We start from the raw sequence: 22,038 nt of genomic DNA, 5'->3' as shown, positions 1-22,038 counted from the left end.
GCAAGATGCTTCAAGAGTTGTGTGATTTGTGGTCGTAAGTGTTGATTTGCATTAACTTGTCCCTGGGCAGCAGAGGCTACAGAAGTTAAGTAAATCACTTGGGCAAAGGCACCACCTTACACAGAAAATGTATTATTGGGCGGCTGGAGCCTGATGTAGCAACTACATGCTCAAGCCCAAAACCGGGGATAATTCATTGGAACAATAATAATTTGAACCCCACATTTACCCTAAACACGTCTTTGTCACTGCATCTTATCACAAACTATTCAGCAAAATCCAGAAAGTGAAGATATCTACTCATAAAATACACTAATATTACTGCTATAAACACTAAACCAAAGGTCTTAGTAGCATCTGTTTGAAATACATCCCAGACCACAATCGACAAAATAAGTTGTCTGGAGGGAGTTTTCCAAAGCCTGGTCTATTCCTGACTTTGTCGTGTGTTAATCAGCTGTGCCACTAGTTTTGCATCATGCCAATAAAATTCCATTGATCTTCTTGGTAATAATGTATAGCAATAAGAATGTATGTAATTCAATTTTATACCACGCATTTTAGCACTAATAACTTGAGTTACATTGTATAATAAGCACAAAATAAAGACTTGAGATTAGCTCAAATGTCCTAGACCAAAACAGAGTGCTGTTAGTGATGGTGGCGCGAGGAGGAGGAGGGGTAATCAATTTTGAGTTTCTCAATTTTTCTTCTCATCATGGCCACTGGAGGGCATTTTGCATCATTCTGTCTTGCATTTGAGATAATCCTCACAGCAATCTCACGCTAGAGGTTGCAGTAGGAGTGCAGAAAAGCCAGGAAAGCAATAGGCTTACAGTGGAAAGAGAAGCTATTCCCCTGTGGCTAAACGTCTTATTCCTGAACACTGAGATGCAATAAAGCTCCTTGTGAAAAATGGAACCTTGAACTGTTGTACAGCGATGCGTGTACTTTGTTCAAAATATACAGACTAGGAACAATAATCCAGGGAGTCATAGAGCACGAAAGAATTTGGCAATAGGTTAGCTTCATGTTCCAGGTTTAGAGGTTTTCAGGCGGCAGGAGCCTTCATAAAACTCTATATAACTCTAGCAGAGATTAGTTTGACTTATTATTTGACATTTTAGAATATAGAACAAATTAGAATATAGAGAATAACATCAAATGTGTTGGGAGCTGTGTTGCTTTAAAATATATTCAATTACAGAATATTGAATATCTACATTAAATTGTATTTTGCATTTTGTTACATAGTCCAATTACAAAATACTGTGCGTTCTGAATACTGATTAAAAACATAGTTGAAGGATACATTGTAAATGCACAAAAGCAGTGTTTTCTATTTTTCTTACACAGTGATTTTAAGAAAGAAACTTCTGAACAGCACCAAATGAAAGAGAAATGTACCAGAATATAGTTAATCTTGATTATTATTCTGAATATGCATTTTCAGTATACATATTTAATTACTTCACAACAATGCGTGTCCCAAATTAAAACTATTAAAAGTGACCTAAAAAAAAGTCTAGAGTAATCTCCTCACAAGGATATAGTATATATTCTGGTCTTTTGTGGTTCATCTTATGGCACATTTAGCAAAATTCTGAAGCAGTGTGAAAATATCGCCTGGATACATGTTCTTTCAACCGACAACAATCACGTCTTTGGTGTTGAATATTGGCACTATTTTCTGAAGCTATTGTGAGAGCATGATTTCCCTGTTGTTTATTTATGCTGGGTAATGCTTGTGCGAGTGTCGGCGTGCTTAGTGCTCACTGCCTGGTTAGGTTCCTGATGTACTCCTCGGTGGAGTTGTCCATTAGGAGATCCATCAAGAGAGTGAAGGCCTGCTTTGAGGCTTGTAGCGTGCTGCTAGCAATGGCCTCAATGTGGTCTGCTGCCTCGTTGTGACTGCAAGACAAGACAAATTTGAAGTCGGTTGAACAAGAGTCGTTAAACAGCCTGAGGAGGGATGGATGGGACAGATTCAGGCACTGACAGCTTCCTTTAGCCAGTCCAGCCCTCTCTAAATACCACATCATAGAGCAACATTCCCAGAGGGATACTGTTGGTTGTCCCGGCTGCAAAATAAATGTCAGGTGTAGCCAATTCCAGGAAATTGAGGTAATGGCCAAGGAATTACTTCTATATAATTGCCCACTTTTAAATAATTAACGAGATATGCTATACCTTTTCATAAGCCAGTGTGAATCATTGACCATAATGTTCCACTTGTTGGGGCCTGACGGCATCTCAAAAGGAATGACCTAAAACACACACACACAGAAAACCATAATGCATTCTATGTTTTTTGTTGTTGCTTTTATATGGTTTTATATTATTTTATTGTTTCAGGGCAAGTAAGATTAAATGAATTCAGTTTGTTGTGTGTTTATTGTTCTCTGTCTCTGTGCCGTCCTTTTCAGAACAGTTTGTTATAAAATGTGCTACATAAATAAAGTGCATCTGGTGATCTACGGAGACCTATATTGTAATATTCATTTTACAATCAATCTTCATCATTATACAGTATAAGAAATTGATGTTATAGTCTGGCAATTTCTGGCAAATAAATAATCCACATGATAGCAGTTTCATCATCAAGCATTGGCACATAATAAAGAGCTGCAACGTGTGCATAAAAAGTGGCCAGCAAATAATGTTCAATGTTTCTGCACTCTTTTGCACAAATGGCTCCATTTAATGACAAGCCAATTTAAAATACGGTATAAATGGGCTTTAACTCAAATATACTGTACGCATCAACACATTTCAGAGGTGAAGTGAAGAGAAAATACACCCAATTTATATCTGCCGTTAGTTTACTCCCAATTAAGTTTAAATGTTTTGCATACAGAATGTTTCCCCAGGTGACATTTAATAGCAAAACATGCAAATAATAAAATAATAATAATAATGGGATAAACAAGAGAGCTGCATAACATTTTGGTGTGCCGCTATGTTTATTAATATGGAATAAAATTGCTGCAGCTCCAGGCTTAAGTGATAAGGGCTTGGAAGCTATGTGAACACACACACTAAATGCAGATGTAGTTCCAAAAAATGTGCACCATCACCTCTCTAATTCTGCCAAAAAGTGGCAATAAATTCAATAACAATGTCCCAAAAAGACAACAAAAAAGGCCTTTTAGTAAGGAAAGAACAAGTTGTTAATTCAAATGTCCATCAAACACTTTTTTTATGAAGACAATTTCTCAGAAGCAGCGTGTGGTGTGATGCAGCGATATTGTTTCGCTTTGGGGGCCTATGTGGATCTATACTGAGGAGCTCTGTGAAGAGGATTAAACTGCAGCAGTCCAAATGAGGACAAGAAATCAATGATCATACAAGCTGCTCTAGAGTGCGCAGAGGGCATCACACCACGCTTACACCCTGCTAGAGATGTCACAGTGAAAATAAATAAGTTGGAACGTGTTGGGATATTGAAGACTAGCAAAACACGGATGAAAAAAATACAATTACCTCAGCGTCTTTTTCCATGTCTTTGATTGACTCACCATGTCGTCCATGTCGAGCGTCGCCTGCTTCAGTCGCCCCTGTGACGCTGTGACCATGACCACCGTACTTGTGAATGTTTGACACATAACAGCTCTTTGTCCTTTCTCCTCTTTCTTCTCCTTCTCTCCTTCTTCCTCCTCCTCGGTCAGACCTGTGGTGTCGGTGCAGTTCAGAGTCGCTGTAATGCCATGTAACTGGGCGGAGAGCGTAGCCGTGGACGCTTCCAGTGAGGAAAATTGTTTTATGAAGTCCTCCCGAGCTTCTGTGAGAACAATGAACACATAGCATATAAATTCACACCAACTCATTCATGGTTTATTTCACTTTGCTCATTCGTCTTGCTTTGTGGTTGCTTTCGGAAAACATCTCTTTAATTCGCCGTGGGAAGCCAGACATGAAGTCTATCTTTTTTGTTGTGCTTTTTGGTTGTCAATTAACATGTCCAGATGTTTGTGCCAAATGGATTTTCTTTTTATCCGGTTTTGTGTGCAAACTGAGTGGCAGTAGAGTAAATTCAAAGACATTTCAACAATATGTTGGGATGGTTGTCACCATATTTTGTTTCACCCTGACATTGTCTTTGTGAGTTTTGAGTAGGTGAAATGTGTTCAACAGCAAGCCCACACAGTCATTATACTATATGACTCATTAATTCCTTATTTTACAACACAGCAACATTGGGGAGTTGGTCTATTCTGTCACTTAATTTTCAACATAACACAAATACAGCTATGATCATAATAAGGATTGGGAAATGAATAAAGTTGGACACATGGTGGCTGGGGCTATATTGTCCTGATTTGTCTCCATTTGGTGTGCGTGGCTGAGCCTGTGAGCCCCTTTGGTCACAAAGATAATGAGAATATATTAGCATTGTGTTAAAGTATTGGGGGAATATTTGTCTTGCCGCCTCCGGATCAAATATATGTTTTTATGGGGAAGAAAATGCCAAGAGGTGCTAAAATTCATACAATTCAAGTCATTATATGATGTTTTATTGCCTTGCAGAAAAATACTAGGCTTAAGAGTATAACTACTTGCCTAAAGCTTGTAAGGCAGCCCATATATTATGCATTGTGTAATTTGATACTTGTCGAGCAATATTAACTCCAGATGAGACTGTAGATTATTGCGATTATGCAACATAGACTAGCTCGGGCTCCACATGTGCATAACGTGTTATTGGTTTATCACCACACCTTCCTAAGAGGACTTTGGGAAGATAATAACAATCCTGAATAAAACAATCACCTGAGTTTAGAAAATGTGCAACCAGTCACCAAAATGGTATCTGATCAATTTGAAAATAATTTTGTTTTCCTATTGTCCATCTCAATCCTTTCTGTTTTCACAATTATGAGTCACAAGGAAGACATGCTATGTGTCCTTTCATAATAGAATGTCTCTTTTGTGTGTTTCCAGTGTCATTAATTGAAAGAGTGACAGTTATCTGTACCTTGGAATGCAAAGAAATCCTCCAGAGCGTTGGGAAGAGTATCCTCCCCTTGGTGCTCATGTCCATAAAGCCTAGTTCTGTGATACTTGAGCAGGTGAGGCTGTCTCCCAGATCTACTTTTGCAATCAAACTGAGCCAGCAGCTTCTCCAAATCCTGCAGTTGAGTCTGCAGCTTTTCTGCCTGTAAAAAGCAACCAGATTTATCACTCTCACCGCCACAATATAAATGCTCGACCCAAATATAAAAAGGCTGCAACCACAAGAAATACATCTATCAAAATGTGTGTGTATTCATTCAGACACCAGGATTGAGATAAGACAGATGTTTGGTACACCATAACATCAAAATGTAGTATTTCTACAAAAAGCAATGAATAAATGAATATCAATGACAGGATAAGGGAAGAATGGGCTTTTTCACAACCACGCTCACCCACACGATTAGACTTAAAAAAATAAAAAACAAATCTTGTCTGAACATGCAAACACACTTGTGTCCTTCCCTGACAATTTGTTGACCCTGGCTCCACACCTCTAAAAAAAAAAAATCATGTCATCGCTATCGAACAGAAAATGCACTGCACCTGAAATAACATGGTGTAATGAGCTAGTGCACGTCCTCTCTGGGTCCAGTTTTGTAGATGTAACGTCCTCATCTGTGACTCATAATGTTCAAATCCTCTTTTATAAGAAACGCCTTGGACTCAGAACTATACAGCATAACATTTGTATGCGTTTTTTTAATCCAGGTTTCAAAATTGTGTCTTTTTATGACAGATTTGCACCTTTGTGGTACTATGCTTGTTAGTCTTTCTGCTTCTTGTATGCGAGGCGAAGAGAAAATGTGAGCCGCATAAGAGAAGAGCGGAGGGAGGCGGTGGACAGTGAGAGTAATAGCAGGTGTTCACAGCAGACAAGTCTTGGATGTAGACTGAATTGCTTTCACTGTGGAAACCAGAGCTTCTGTTCTGCCAGGTAAAAAGAACAGTGAAGCTTTAGTGAGGGCCAAAGATAGAATATGTCCATGATATTAGATTCGGAAGGCAAATGCATAGGTGGAAAACGAGCGCACTGAGTCGGCAACAAATCTGAAGGGACAGAAGCGCAGCACAGGAGATCATTAGGCCAAATGTCTTTCTTATCTCATGTGCAGATACTGTTTTCCAGCAATCAGCTTAAAAGAGCAATATGGGCTATAGTTTGTAACAAGACACTGAAGCTCATTTATAGGTGGTGCGTAGGTGCAGAAATAGGAAAGAACTTTAGAAAATGCAGCTAATTCCTACCAAGCCCCAAAATGAACTATAGCCAGGAGAAACACTGCATCTGTTCACTGAAAGTTTCTGGAAATACCTTCACTTTGAGGGTGAATTGTGTGACTTTTCTGTTGGAGGGTCCACCACCTGTTTGTCTACAAAAGGATTTCATTGCTTTGCCTTGTAATGTCCCACAGTATGGCATTCATTTTAAACGTGACCAGGCCAAGATACGGATCAGATTTGTGAAGAGGTAACTCTTCAATGCATGTTTTACAAGTATTGGTCGACAGTATATAGACATTTAGATAATATTGTGAATGTTGTTTTGAAGATATGCACCCAGATAAGTCACATACTTAAAAAAGAAAAAAGCAACTGTATGTTACTTTGGTTATCCTACTGCAGAATCCTTGTCTTACCTGTTTTTTGACCAGACCATAGCAAACAGGGCATTCTTCACACTGGTGTGTAACCCGGTTTTGGAAGTAATTCATTTCACATTTGTCACACTTGTATCCCACAAATCCCGGTCGACAGTGGCAGGTGCCGTTGCCATGACACTGCATGGACACCGAGCCCATTGGGTCACAGTTACAAGCTGCAGAGAGGAGAGGGCAGCAGGTCGGGTCATGGGAAAACAAGTAAGTAGTTGTTTGTGTATTTTGTATTAGACGATGCATTAAAGGATTAGTCGCTATAGATCCTAGTGCAGTAGTGATTCTTCAAGCCGTTCTGTACCTCTGCAGCCGCGTGAGGAGAATCCAAAAAAACCAAAGCGGCAAGTCTCACACAGCCTCCCCTCCACTCCCGCTCTGCACACACACTGGCCCGTGACTGGATGACATGCAGATGACGACGAGCCAATTGGATTACACTGACATCTAAGAAAAGGAGAGAAAAAACAGTTTCAAAGTTTACATACCTGTTTGATGCTTTTATTTAGCACATTTGCTTATAATGTGGATGTTTACCTTTCACATCCCAAACCTGGCTGTATGTTGAAGAATCCCACTTCACAGGAGCTGCAGTCACGTCCGATCACGTGACTGAGGCAGAGACAGTCTCCCGTCTCTGGGTGGCATTCATTAGCGAGTCCAAACGTACCACCAGGATTGCACCTGCAGGCTAGAGACATTGATGCCGCCTAATTATTACGGAATCAGAGATCACAAATTACTTGTCCCTGAGAAAAGGCTGTCACCAAAACAAGATTATAATTATAGGTAAAGAGGTATGGTTTACTTTTAATTTGACAAATTTATGATTTTAGGCATTTAATAATGGCTGTAATTTGTGGCTCTTCTCAGCTTGTGAGCCTTATGAATCATGCATGCTGTAACTTGTGAATTAATTACCCAAGCCTATTAGGATATTTTTAATAGATGCTGTCAAATATACAGCAAAGGCTTAGACGTTTTTATACTAGAAATCACAAAATCTGGCATACAACATTGTCATGGAGTTCTGAACACAAAGATTTCTGAAATCTCTGTGATGACTATTTGAAAGACATACATTAACATAATAGCTGAGCTGAGACTTGTCACACAGATTCCTCTGTGTTTCTTGTGATGACATTTGTGTTCTCCAGTTTAATACTTAATCACATTTGTGAGTCACAATCTGAAGATTTCTCATTGACTGGCATATTTACTTACGTCTGCACTTTTTAACAACGGTTTGATTTAGCGCGTCACCGTAGAAACCTTGCTGACATCGCTCGCAGTGGTCCCCCTCTGTGTGTCCAAGACATTTGAGGCATCTTCCTGTGATGTGGTCACAAATGCCTAATGCATTGATGTCTACATTATCGTTACACTCGCATCTGACGCAGGGTCGAACGTGTCCAGACTGTCCAAGGGGGTCACCATGGTAACCATCTTCACACATCTGGCAGCGTGTTCCTACGTGAATGCAGAGTTGAATACTTTCCATAATGTAATAAAAACAGCTTTCATTAAATATGTTTTCTCCTTCAGTGTATAACATCACAGTGGAGAGCCATCATAATAATTTGACATTGCCGGTGCTTGCCTCACCTGTCTGTCCTGCAGGGCAGTTGGTGCAGACCACCTGTCCCGTCCCTGCAATTTGAGCACAGCTGGTGTGGTCTGGGCAAGGGCAAGGATGACATTCGCCAGGAGTGCCAATCAGAGCGTTGCCGTAGTAACCATCCAGGCACAGCTCACAGGTCGGGCCCATGGTGAAATCAATGCAGTCACACACACCTGAAACACAGCAAATATATCGTAATTAGATCTGACATGTCCAAAGTGTTACTCAAGCCCTGAAAGAGTAGTAAAGCAACATTGCAGAAGTCTCTCCACTTATTTGATGCCTGGTTATTGTTTACTTAATGTGAACTATATGAAATTATGACTCAGATCCGTTAAAAAAAAAGCTTTGTAGTTGTTAATGGTGAACAATAGGGTTCTTACCATTGACTGCCTCCTCTTACATTGCATTATTCATTGTAGTGGAGGACAATAAACCACTGTCTTAGACTCTTTATAGCAGCAGAAATGAATTGATTGAATTTTCATAATCTGTGGTTTCATAAATGATTGACTATCTTTTGTTTTTCTATTGAAGTTTATAAACCACAACAAAGCAAGTATTGTCAGCCTGCAAACGTTGAGGGTTTCTGCGTGCTTTTCTTGTCACACTGACTTGGACTGAATCCAAAACAGAAGGTGCACCAGCATAATGAACACTGTACAACACTGCTTCTGTAAAGACCATGACTGTATGACTGGTTTAGCTGGTGCTTTCCTCAGCTCCACCAGAGGGCGCTGTGTCTCTGTGTCCATGTCTTCTCTATCTTTGTAGACCTCAAGGGCTAGACTGGAATAAGGAATCATCGCATACAGCCCACCACAGAGAGCACGAGACAACTAGAATCACCCCGGGTATAATTGTTCTGGGAAATATGGAAGCAAAAATGTGGTCTAAAGTATTTCCTTTCCCATGTGTAAAAGATTACCATTTCTATGAAGTCCTAAAAACAAACTGTTATTTTCTCAACCCGTGCTTAACTTGAAAGGATTGATATGTTGTGAAATAGCAGCGAGAGTTAAGTGTTTTCATCCACCAAATCCCAATCACTTTCGTTGCTCGCCAAAACAGATAATTTGAATTCAGTTTAGCGGCCAGCGCTGGATAACATAATAATGCTGCCCATAAAGACCATGCACGTCAACAAAAACTAAAAGGTATTTTCTATAAAGGACTGCAGAGAAGGACATTTAAGTAAAAAGCTTAAGCTATTTCCACATACACATACACGGGGACACTCAAATGTGTTCTGCAGCTTAAAAACAAACAAGTTGACGTCAAATATTGTGGAGGCATTTACGGTAATTTAATAACTGACTGACTAAAGCTTAAACCACATGCGAAGGGCAATAACTGAACAGCAAAAACCCAGTGAAAAACATAATTGTGTGAGCTAATGTATGACTGAGAAGCTTAGCGCGAGTCACAAAGAGCAGACATTCATTAAATCTGAATCAGAATTTATGCATTTTAGACTGTTACAAAATAATAAATGCTTTTGTAGAGCTTTGCGCTATTAATTAGTATTCAGTGCCGCAACGATCTTTTACCCCTGTATATTCACAATCCATTTCCGACAATACAGAATTTACAAATAATTTAAAGTTCTTTTTATTCTTTATTTTCTCAAATGACTGTCAAAACGATAGAGGAGGTTTTTAAGAGAACACCGACACGTTTCCAGTCCAGTGCAAATAATCCTAGGGCGTGCAATTTTACAGAGTTCTCATTAAAATTCTCCATTACGCCCCTCATAGCCTACAGTGTGATTCAGCAAGAGGCTCTTTGCCATTGCATTAGGAAGTCAGCTCACAGCGCAGCGTATCAGACTAAAGCAAATTCTCGCCTTAAGTTATGGGGTCATTGCAACCAAAAACTAAATAAAGCTTCAACTCAATACGTATAGTATCTAAAAAGGAATGAACAATACAAAACTAATCAGAAAACCCTTAAGATGGACAATTATTGACGGTTGAATGATGGATTAAAAATGTAAATGTGGGAGGATTGTGATACTGGCATTATTTAAAGAAAAACAATTTTGCTTTTTTTCTCTCAGTTATTTACTTAATTTACGTGGTTTTATTTTAGATTATGATAATTATAAATTACAAAATTAAGCTAAAACCATATTAGAAACAGGTTCATTGAATTCCTGTTCAAAAGTCTTTAACAACCAGCAAATGTTCATTTATATGTTTTTATTATTGAAAAAATGGCTTCATGACATTTTTAGAATCTGGAGTCTGATCTTTTTAAAAATAATAAATATTTAAAAAACATAGATTATTTTGTAAATGCAGCACAATACAGGATTACTCAATCAAATGAAATGAACTTGATTAATTAATTAAGTATACAACATCTAGTTAAAAGCTCTACAGTACAGTACAGTCCCAGCATTTATACTTATACTATTTATACAATTACCAGGGAATCAGGGAACTTTGACTTTTAGAGGCACATTGTTTGACCCATTCTTTACCACATCAGTTGGTAAGTCAGGGGGCGAATTTGTGATTAAACACAAGTCTATTCAGTGGTGTATTTAAGTTGTAATGATCATCTTGGGAATAAAGAAGTGAATCTTTTCAGGATTTCACAATGACCCTGATGGTGCGTGGTGTCGATCCTCGATGAGCCGTGCCAAATTTAATGTTCGCTGAAATGTGCTCACTTTACCGTGTGTGAAGATGACTGAGTGCGATATGAGGCAGAGGAGCCACAGAGGACCACCCCGACACTATTATCATTCCATCGGCTGCAGCAGAGAAAAGCTAACGGCATGCATCACAAACTGTGGCTCAATGAATGAATGTTCCGGGGTGCTGGCTTTTCATATGACTTTCCCCTCACGGCGGGGCTCATCAGAGTCATTAGGTTACAACATATACTGTAACATCCCCACAGTATCGTCTTATCATTGAATCAATGACCATTCATTTGCCCCCTAATGAAGTGCGATCTCTGCGGAGCCTCTCTGTGACAAATCTCAATCTTCTGTCTTATTTCTTATGGAGGACTACACCCCAGCGCCCCTCTCTGCTGAACTCGATTGTTCCATTTTAAGCTGACAAAGTCATATTATGCATAGGAAGAAGAAAAAAAACCACACGCACACACAGAAATCTACTCAGATGAAAGTATATTTACATAGAATTTACATAGAATATTCAGATTACGTTTTACTTACAGGAATATTACTTTTCTCTCATACTTTATCATACTACTACTGTATATATTATATATATATATGTAAATATATATATGTATATATATATATATAAAAGACCAATTATTTATTCAATTGTCTACAACACACTGTATTTCACATCAATATTCAATATCAAAACTACTTGCACACCCAAAAGACAAAATAGAACCAGAGCACAAATGTAACGTCATATACAAAATACCCTGCATGTGTTGCAGTACATCATACGGACATCTATCGGGGAAACAGGGAGTTCAGGAACAGGACAGAATGTGAAGATTGCAACAATTAAACAAATGAAAAAATGTAGTCTTTTAAATATGTCGGTGTAATCCCTCATTCGTCGAGGCGTGTTCCATAGTAGAAAAAGCTTCAGTTGTAGTCATCTGGACTCAGTTTGCAAAAATAGACGTTTCGACTCTCATCCAAGAGTCATTGTCAATAACAGAATTTAGGTCGAGAACTCCGATATTAATACTGTTCTGTGGTAAGACCCGCCCATTGGGAGGAGCCTTCCTGAAGTAGAAAGAGTTGTTTGTTTCAACAGAAACTCCCCCCTTGTATCTACCGAGCTAGCCTATTCAGAATCTTAATGGGCTATTAGAATCCTCTTTGTGAGACCCTGGCTCAACCACCCTGAGTACCTGATTAGCATCTGAATGTCCTCTACCTTTCCAGGGGTTCAGTAACCCATTATAAATAACAGGAAGATTAAACCTTAGCCCTCCATTTCTGTTTAAAGAAGGTCTTTCTTTTTTAACAAAAATAGCTTCCTTAACTCCTCTTTCAAACCATCTTTTCTCCCTGCTTAAAACCTTCACATCACCGTCTTCAAACGAGTGATTAGAGGCTTCAAGGTGGAGATGCACGGCGCTCTGTGGTCCTGAACTAGTATTTCTTCTGTGCTGATAAAGCCTCTTGTGTAGAGGCTGTTTCGTCTCACCTATGTAACGTTCTTTACAGCTTTCTTCACTGCATTGGATCGAATAAACTACATTGCTCTGTTTTTGAGTCAGTTTAAGACAAAAACTGGTTCACCCAAAGGACAAGTTGCCGACTCAAAAACAGAGCAATGTAGTTTATTCGATCCAATGCAGTGAAGAAAGTTGTAAAGAACATTACATAGGTGAGACGAAACAGCCTCTACACAAGAGGCTTTATCAGCACAGAAGAAATACTAGTTCAGGACCACAGAGTGCCGTGCATCTCCATCTTGAAGCCTCTAATCACTCGTTTGAAGACGGTGAGGTGAAGGTTTTAAGCAGGGAGAAAAGATGGTTTGAAAGAGGAGTTAAGGAAGCTATTTTTGTTAAAAAAGAAAGACCTTCTTTAAACAGAAATGGAGGGCTAAGGTTTAATCTTCCTGTTATTTATAATGGGTTACTGAACCCCTGGAAAGGTAGAGGACATTCAGATGCTAATCAGGTACTCAGGGTGGTTGAGCCAGGATCTCACAAAGACAAAGAGGATTCTAATAGCCCATTAAGATTCTGAATAGGCTAGCTCGGTAGATACAAGGGGGGAGTTTCTGTTGAAACAAACAACTCTTTCTACTTCAGGAAGGCTCCTCCCAATGGGCGGGTCTTACCACAGAACAGTATTAATATCGGAGTTCTCGACCTAAATTCTGTTATTGACAATGACTCTTGGATGAGAGTCGAAACGTCTATTTTTGCAAACTGAGTCCAGATGACTACAACTGAAGCTTTTTCTACTGTAGTCTTTTAAAAAAATTACCTTTTTAATAAATATACATTAGACATGCAAGATGCTAAACGATGTTAGCTGAAATATTTCCCACATGTTTGGCATCAAAATAAGGCTTGAAACTGTGTTGATACTTTTTTGAAAGGGAGAGAGTTGGGTCATCCAGACTCAGCACAAGGGTTAACCACGGCACGCCCAGCAAAGCATGCGTTACTTTCACTTACATTTACCAACTAACATTCATCTATTAGAAATGGCAAGTTTTGACCAATAAAAGCATACACAATATCCAAATACTAAATTCCCATCATAGGGTCATAGGGGTTCACCAGGGTCATTAAGGTGCTAATTTTATTTATCTATTAGACTGTCAAATGTAATATTTTAATTGATAGTGCAGTCAGACTCACCGCTAACTGCACTTTATATATAGTAATTATACTTCCACTTGATTTAGGTGTTGACAGCTACGCACCTTCTCCAATCCTATTGCAGCCACTCATATCTTTGCAGATACAAATCACTCCAGCCCGGTGTAAATCTCCTCCGTGTCCCTTTAGAATAATATATTTCTGTAGAGAGCAGTATCACAAACACTTTGTTCTACCTTCACATCTCGTGTTGTAGAGTCTACAACGCCTCCATGTCAAATGCACTTCATTAACACACACCTCTTGTTGAGAAATGGAGGATGTTGGAATACATCAATAAGTGATAACTGCAAGGGCATGGACACAGCTCTCTCACATCTGTTTGATTGTGAATCATTCTGCTCTCATCTGCATAAAGTAATCCTTGCTAAAATTGGCATCATCATTGTTTTTCAGTTTTTACTTTATAAAGATTCAAAAGTTCCATAGACAAGAATCAGAGCTTGTTATTATTATATTCTTCCCCAGTTCAATAACAAGAGCATTTCCTGAATCCCAGATAATCTCGTCTGTGTTCTGGGAGGTCTGGCTGAAAAGAGAATGACCAAAGGTTGTCCAAACAAACGTGTGTACAAAGCCAACTCAAATAAATACATCCAAATAGACATAAACATATTGTTTCAATTTAGATCAGAGTGAGGACCCGGCCAAGTCACATAAACTGCTCTAACTGGTACTAATAATGTAATATGGCATGGGGTGGAAATAAATAAAACTCGGGTAAGGAATAAGTAAGTTTTTAATTATTGATTTGTTGTATCTCCCATTAGTTCCTAAACTCTAAACCTGTACTTAAAACCCAAACTCAAAAGTTTTTTCATTTCTGTCAAAACTGAAAAATCCTTTTCAGAAAATAAAACTGCAGAACAAAGTAAGGAAATATCAGAGAACTTCACACGGGAGCGGTGAACACAGGGACTGTCTTGTCTTGTCCACAGGAAAATAAAAATACTCAAATGTGCATGAATCACTCTATATACAACTGCAAGTGGTTTCATGAAAAGAGGAAACAATCTTAATATGGTTAAAAGCCCCTAAAACTCATTTACCTAATAGGTGTCCTTTAATCTAGTTCCTAAGACTGTAAACAGTAAAACTGGTTAGTATTTTCTTGGTAACAATATGAAGACAGGTTTGTAAAATGCATGTATCAGTAGATATTTACCAACTCCCAACACTATTATTATGTTTTCACAATGCTGTTACTGTACTATAAAGTAAAGTCTGACCCTCAAAATAAATAGGAACCCCAAAAGACGACCACCAGCAGTACCTCAACCACAGCGGGACAGGCACAGAAATAAATAGGGCAACAGTTGCAGCGTAAAGACACACAGTGAATGCGATGTCATATGCACTGCTTTTCAAGATGTTTTTCCAGAAGGCTTGACTTCCATCTTCAGCCCAGTGGAACATTAAAAAGGCTCTGGGCCAAGGCAACCTATTTACTAATGCATGTGAACACCCAGCCTTAATGAACAAGCCAAATGAAAACAAAACTGAAATAGTGCAGCCCAGACAGAAAGAAAAATTTGGAGTGCAGCTCGAAGGGCCTCAGGGGCACGAGCAGGGCTGAATTTGCTGGCGGGACTGTTTGATGCTCTCTAATTTAACACAGATATGCTGGCAGCGTGGGCCCGCAGATGTGGCTCATGTCGTGAGTTATGCAGAAGGGGACTAAAGTAGAAGGTGGCGTGTTTTATGTAAACCTACAAACAGAACTATACACGTGACTAAAAAAATACAAGTGTACAAGGGACATAAACCTGCTTTACTTTTATTTTGAAAAGTAGAAAGAGGCAACTAAAATGTGTTCTTATTGACTTTACAATGAGAAGTAGGGGACTTTCTATACTTACTGTAAAATAATACGAATGCAGAAAATGAACCATATGCAGTAGCTGGAGATGTTTTGGATATGATGATAATTCTATGTCCAGGAAGATTAACTGAAATTTGAGCAGCTAGAATAACACAATAATTGTACTAGTTTTTAAAGGTATATACTGCTGCTGCAAAATATATTGCAATATTTGCTAACACAATAGTTGATATTGAAACAAGGGCCCCTATCTGACAGAAATAGACTGGTTTAAAAAGAAAACGTAAAACAATCCAGATTTTATTTTCATTTTATTTTCCATTTGTTAAGGCCTGAATTAACCTTGATTAGTCTTGACTTTGTCTTCGTAAAGTTTTCATTTTGACACAATTTGACTAATAAATCCAGACATGTATATATATTTTCAATATACCTGAAATTATTGAGTAAATTGTGTTAAAATGGTGCAATAATATCGATATCGCAGTAGCTGTATCGCATATTGCAATTTTGTCCAATATCTTGCAGCCCTTATAGATAAAGTTAAATGACTGTGAACATTCAAGTTAGATTATGATTATTCTTGTAGCCTTAGAGCCAACTGGTGCACACTACACAATAAAAAATATGATAAACAAAACTGTAGAATGTACTGTACACTTCACCTCTCAGTGGTCATAAAAACTTCTACCGAATATCATTTTAAAACAGCCGTCACAAAGTGTAAACCTGAAACTAAAGACACTTTCCACTTAATGCTTGTGTGGCCATATCGCCTTTTGGGCCGCCCTTAGATCTGAGCCCGCGTTCTCATTGGCCATTCATGCCGACATAAGAAGAAAGAAGGACGGCAGCCTTCGTCTATGTGTTGACTATCGCCAACTGAACATAAAGACTCCCACGTATCGAAGAGTCGCTCGACGCTTTGACGGGGGCCCGCTGGTTTTCCACTTTGGATCTGGCCAGCGGGTACAATCAGGTCCCTGTCGCAGAGGGCGATCGGCACAAGACGGCGTTCTGTACACCTTTTGGTCTGTTTGAGTGGAATCGCATGCCTTTTGGGCTCTGCAATGCTCCCAGCACCTTCCAACGACTTATGCAACGCATTTTTGGTGACCAGCAGTGCCAGTCTCTCCTCCTCTACCTGGATGATATTGTGGTTTTTTCATCTACGGTAAGGCAACACCTGGAGAGGCTGGAGGTGGTGCTTGGGAGGTTGCAGAAGGAAGGGCTCAAGGCAAAGCAGAGCAAGTGCCGGTTCTTCCAGCGGGAGGTGCACTATTTGGGGCACGTGATTTCTGACCAGGGAGTGGCCACTGATCCCGGCAAAATTGACGTAGTAGCAAACTGGCCTGTCCCATCTACGGTTTCTGACCTGCGCTCCTTCTTGGGGTTTGCAAGCTACTACCGACGTTTTGTCGACGGCTTTGCTAAACTGGCCGCTCCCTTACATCGCAGAGTGGCCGAGCTGACCGGGAGTCGGTTGGGGAGGAGAACCTCTCGGCGTGCTGCAGTCCCTTGGACTGAGGAGTGCCAGCAGAGCTTCGAGACCTTGAAGGCCAAACTCACGTCTGCCCCAGTGCTGGCATATGCAGATTTTTCTCTTCCCTTTATCCTGGAAGTAGACGCCAGCCATGTGGGCTTAGGCGCAGTTCTCTCCCAGGAGCAGGAAGGGAAAGTCAGACCCATCGCATATGCTAGCAGAGGACTCCGACTTACAGAGCGGAATATGTCCAATTATAGCTCCATGAAACTGGAGCTATTGGCTCTTAAATGGGCATTGACGGAGAAGTTCAGAGAGTATCTGTTGGGCCACAAGTGCGTGGTCTATACAGACAATAACCCCCTGAGCTATCTCGCGTCTGCTAAACTGGGTGCTGTTGAGCAGCGTTGGGCAGCCCAGTTGGCGTTGTTTGATTTTGAACTGAAGTATCGATCGGGTAAGTCGAACCGGAATGCTGATGCCTTGTCCCGTCAGCCATGGCCCTCACCCAGGGACGAGTCCGGGGTAGCAGCAAGTACCTCTCTACCGCAGCCATTACAGCAAGCCTTGCAGGGGGTACAGACGGTGGCAACTCAGTATGTAGTAACAGTCTTCCCCCACCATTCCCCTGCTGCTCTTTATACACTCCAGCAGGCTGACCCAGTCATTCAGGAGGTCCTGACTTTCTGGGTAGAACAGCGCCGGCCCACTCGTGAAGAGCGGCGTGTCCTCTCGCAGCCGGCCTCAGTTCTGGTGAGTCAGTGGGACCATCTGGTGGAGCTGGGCGGTTTGTTGTACAGGCAGGTGTTCCGCTCCGACGGTGGTGGGGCAGTTTGCCAACTCGTCCTGCCTAGGGCCTTGGTTCGGGAGGTCCTCAATCAGGTCCATCAAGACCATGGGCATCAAGGCGTGGAGAGGACATTGGCTCTGCTTCGCCCCCGCTGTTATTGGCCAGGTATGTCCCAGGAGGTCACCCAGTGGTGCCAGGCTTGTGAGAGGTGTCAGTTCGCAAAGAACAATGATCATGCGGCACATGCCTTCATGGGCCACCTACTCTCTTCAAGACCAAATGAAATTGTGGCTATTGATTTTACGCTGTTGGAGCCAACCGCAGCTGGCCTAGAAAATGTTCTTGTGATGACTGATGTCTTCAGCAAGTACACAATGGCGGTGCCAACCCGCGACCAACGTGCCAGTACGGTTGCACAGGTTCTGGTAACGGAGTGGTTTGGCAAGTTTGGGGTTCCGGCCCGCATCCACTCTGACCAGGGCCGTAATTTTGAGAGCCAACTGATCCAGCAGTTGTGCAGCCTGTATGGGATTGTGAAGTCGCGCACTACTCCTTACCACCCTGCTGGTAATGGGCAGTGTGAGCGCTTCAATCGGACGCTGCACAACTTGCTACGTGCTCTGCCTGTGTCCCGTAAGAGGGACTGGAGCGCTTGCTTGCCACAGGTGCTCTTTGCCTATAACACCACCCCACATCAGTCGACTGGGGAGTCTCCATTCTTTTTGATGTTTGGGCAGGAACCGCGGCTCCCTATCGACTTCTTGCTGGGACAGGTACAGGACCCACTTGGCGGGACTGTACACGAGTGGGTTAAGGAGCACCAGGCCCGTCTGCAAATGGCTTTCGATGGGGCAAGAGAGAAACTGCGTTTAGCTGCTGCCCGTAGAAAGGCAACCCACGACCGACATGTCCAGGAGTTACCCCTTAATGAGGGCCAGCTCGTGTTGCTCCGGGACTACGGTGTGAGAGGCCGCCAGAAAATTCAAGACCAGTGGTGCCCCACTAAACATGTGGTTGTGCAAGTTCCACATGAGGGTGGAACTGTGTACACAGTTGCCCCAGTTGGACAACCGACTAAAATCAAGAGGGTGCACCGCTCCCTGTTGAAGTGCCTGATCCAGAGTGAGGTTCCAGATCTCGCTCCAGCATCAGTCCCTCCAGTGGAGCCCACGGTGCGAAACCCTGAAGAGGGGTCGTCCCACGAGGGCGATTTGTTTCTGCTTCCGCAGGCTTTACCGCCCGTTACAGAGGTAACACCATCTCGGCTGGCTGCAGCACTTGAACCACCCTCTGGGGCAATATGGTGCTCTTCCCCAGATGCTGCTGGACCCATTTTGGTTCCACCTGATTCCTTTGCCGACCAGCCCCAGTTTGTGACAGTCACTACCACCATGACTCGTCCAACTGAGCGGTCCGTGCGTAGGTCCACAAGCCAACAGCTGGCAAACATCAGAACCTCCATCATCTCCCAAGACCGGTGAGTCAGCAGCCTCAAGGGGAGTCAGAGTCCCCGGCTCCTTCCACAAGTGCCAGCTGTTAGGCTGTTTTAGGCCATCGGCGGGGCGCCGATGCAGATTGGGGGAGTGGATGTGGCCATATCGCATTTTGGGCCGCCCTTAGATCTGAGCCCGCGTTCTCATTGGCCATTCATGCCGGTCGCCATTCATAAAAATGCCTCCCCCTGATTGTTACGCCCCCTCTGGCCTCTCGCATTGTGCCCGCCCACCGGCGTCACACTTCCGCGTTCCTCCAGCGCCTCACGGCAGCACGGACAGTCACCTGTAACAACAGATGCTGGTCACGCACTACCGCAAGCTTAGGCTTTGACGCAGCTGTTCGCTCTCGCCTCTCCCTCATCGGAGCTCTAAGTCGCGCTCCGAAGTGAGCTGCCGCTTTGCTGCCGCTCCGCGTTGCCGCTGCCGTTCCGCTCTGCTGCCGCTGCCGCTTGGCCGCTGCCGCTGTGCTCGGAGTAACCCGCTTTGCGCAGACTAACATCCTCCTGGTCGGACTGACGGCGCAGGCCGGCGCTTGATTGTGCCCCCACGCTGCCCGATTGTGCTCTCCCGTGGTCTGTACCAGCTCTGCGCTGGGTGTGTCGCGCTAACGCGCATGGGCGCGATATAGACATTTTTCTGCTGCTCTACCTGCATATCCCTTTGCCGTGCCTACACTGGACTCAAATTATGTACCACTTTTAATACATGTTTCTGTGTTATAGGGGCTGATGGTCTGACACCGTGGTGGATTCCCCTGGTGGTGGTTCCCGCGTTTTGGTTTGTGGTGCACTGTTTTGTTGTTTTGCCGTTTTCTTATTAGGTTACTGCCCCATTTGTTTTACCTCCACGGCTAAACCTCAGCCCCCCCTCCAACGGTCTTATTGAGTTTATTCATGTGTATGTGTGTGTGCGTGTGAGTGGGTGTGCGTGGTGTTGAGTGGTAGCATTTTAGCTTTTAGATTAGATTGTTTAAAAAATATTATTGTCTTGCTTAAAATGTGTTTTTAGATTGTTAGCATTATCTATTTAAATAATAAACATGTTGTAATTCATGGAACTGTCTCTGTCTCATCAGTAATCCTTATCTGCGTGCCTTACTAATTTTCCCCAGTTTAAATTGGGGTGGCGTTGTTGGACAACTTACCATTCGAACAATATCAAAACACTCGTACTGCCACACTTGGACTCAAAAGTGCTCCAGCTATAACTGAAGCAGAACCTCTGGTCTCTGTGTGGCTTGTTTTGTTTCATAACAGCATATGCTTGTTTGTCCCTTTGACATTTGTGCGAGGCCAAATTTTGTGAATAATGCACAGTTGTTTTGCATAGCTAAATGTCACGCCCACTGCAGTCTGGCAGAAGAGGAGAAGGAACAGAAGCACTTTCTGTGTGGTGAGTGGTGAAGTGAACGGACCGTGGGGGTTCCTGCAGCAAGACACACTAAAATGGGTCTAATAAATGCTGGTGGATATAATGCCTGTCTCAGTGCATCGACCAGGCACCAACTAGATCAAATACACAATAAATACTCAAAACGATGATATTATGAGTCAGTGTTTACCAAAAACAGACCTAAACTGAATCAACCAGGGCATGCGGAAGTTCCCTAAAGCCCGTCGAAATGCCATCTTCAGTTCTCAAAGGTCATTAGTTTAAGAATCTGTGGGAGTTGGTTCAGACAAAATTATAGAGAGTTGAGCTGGCTTTAGAGCGGACTTCTTCAGCTTTTTAATCTCTCTTGTGAGCTGTGTTTGTTGCTGGCAAAGCCCCTAGAAACCCAGACAGTACAGGCTCGAACGGATACGAGGAGAGACTGTGAAGGGAGATGAGTGAGAGAAAGCAGAGAGGACAGATGTAGAATGAGTCACAGCATGTCATTTGGTCTGCCTATCTGATCCAGCATACTTTAGTCATCCTCGTACAATAGTGTTATTTTACACATAAACAGAAAGATGAGCCATGTGCACATGCTGCAGCTTCGAGGCTCACTAATTCAGAAATACCTCAATATTTCCTATTTTGGAGAGACAAGGAAATGGAAATGTTAAAAGCCACGGACAAGTTGCCCCAATGACGTTGAAGAATGGGTCATATGTAGAGGAGACGTTTTGCCACAGGGACAATAACTTTAAAACATTAAAATTGTGCCCATCTAAAACAACATCAATCAAGAAACTCATCTTTCAATAAATCTTGATTTGAAATAACGACATATCAAGTGTAAGTGGACTGATCCTTCTAAAATGTGGGTCTTTAAGTTATTTTGTCTTCTAAGCATGAACAATCGTTATTTTTTGTAACAAGCTAGTTGTTCTTAAAGTAACAATGCTTGATTAAAGAAGACATAGTAGAGAAATAATCAGTTGTAGACTACAACTGAATATTTTTCTACAATGGAACGCTCCTGGACGTATGAGGGATTACACCCACATGTATGCAAAGAAGATATAGTAAATGATCATAAGCAAATTTCTGTAAAACATGTGATCTGTTATTTCTTGCACTCATTTAGTTTAATCTTTATTAATGACGCAGAGACATGTACCATAGCGAAGACACAAATAGAATGTCTAATCTACAACCCACATGCATTGTTATTTTGCATTTATAACGTTTTTGGATATTTGAAATTGCAAAATGTATCCAAAATAACTTTAGAAAAGAAATGGGTTCAAAACTGCAGAGCTGATTTTGCTCCGCCCCTTTACAGCACTTTAATGCCAGATCGTGCTGACGGCTCCTCCCATTTACGGAGTGCTACAGTATTGGTTTGATTATAATTTAATTACATTATTTTCTCCAATTA

At 41.7% G+C, this 22,038-nt stretch overlaps 1 protein-coding gene across 1 annotated transcript in view; it reads right to left on the bottom strand.

The window, feature by feature from the left end:
- Window positions 1–22,038, bottom strand: part of lamc3 (laminin, gamma 3) — an 82,558-nt gene that overhangs the window by 4,235 nt on the left and 56,285 nt on the right. The window contains exons 13-21 of the mRNA XM_072454568.1: window positions 8,274–8,462; window positions 7,893–8,138; window positions 7,206–7,359; window positions 6,973–7,115; window positions 6,654–6,832; window positions 4,976–5,156; window positions 3,519–3,781; window positions 2,191–2,267; window positions 1,777–1,911 (exon numbers count right to left, since the gene is read on the bottom strand). Of these exons, the coding sequence (XP_072310669.1) occupies window positions 1,777–1,911; window positions 2,191–2,267; window positions 3,519–3,781; window positions 4,976–5,156; window positions 6,654–6,832; window positions 6,973–7,115; window positions 7,206–7,359; window positions 7,893–8,138; window positions 8,274–8,462 (1,567 nt within the window). The remainder of the gene's footprint in view (window positions 1–1,776; window positions 1,912–2,190; window positions 2,268–3,518; window positions 3,782–4,975; window positions 5,157–6,653; window positions 6,833–6,972; window positions 7,116–7,205; window positions 7,360–7,892; window positions 8,139–8,273; window positions 8,463–22,038) is intronic.

Source organism: Eucyclogobius newberryi, unplaced genomic scaffold (assembly GCF_026437365.1).
Source record: "Eucyclogobius newberryi isolate DKJ021-1_F unplaced genomic scaffold, fEucNew1.0.hap1 SCAF_2, whole genome shotgun sequence".
NCBI classification, from domain to species: domain Eukaryota; kingdom Metazoa; phylum Chordata; class Actinopteri; order Gobiiformes; family Gobiidae; genus Eucyclogobius; species Eucyclogobius newberryi.
This window is presented reverse-complemented; position numbering and strand designations above follow the sequence as displayed.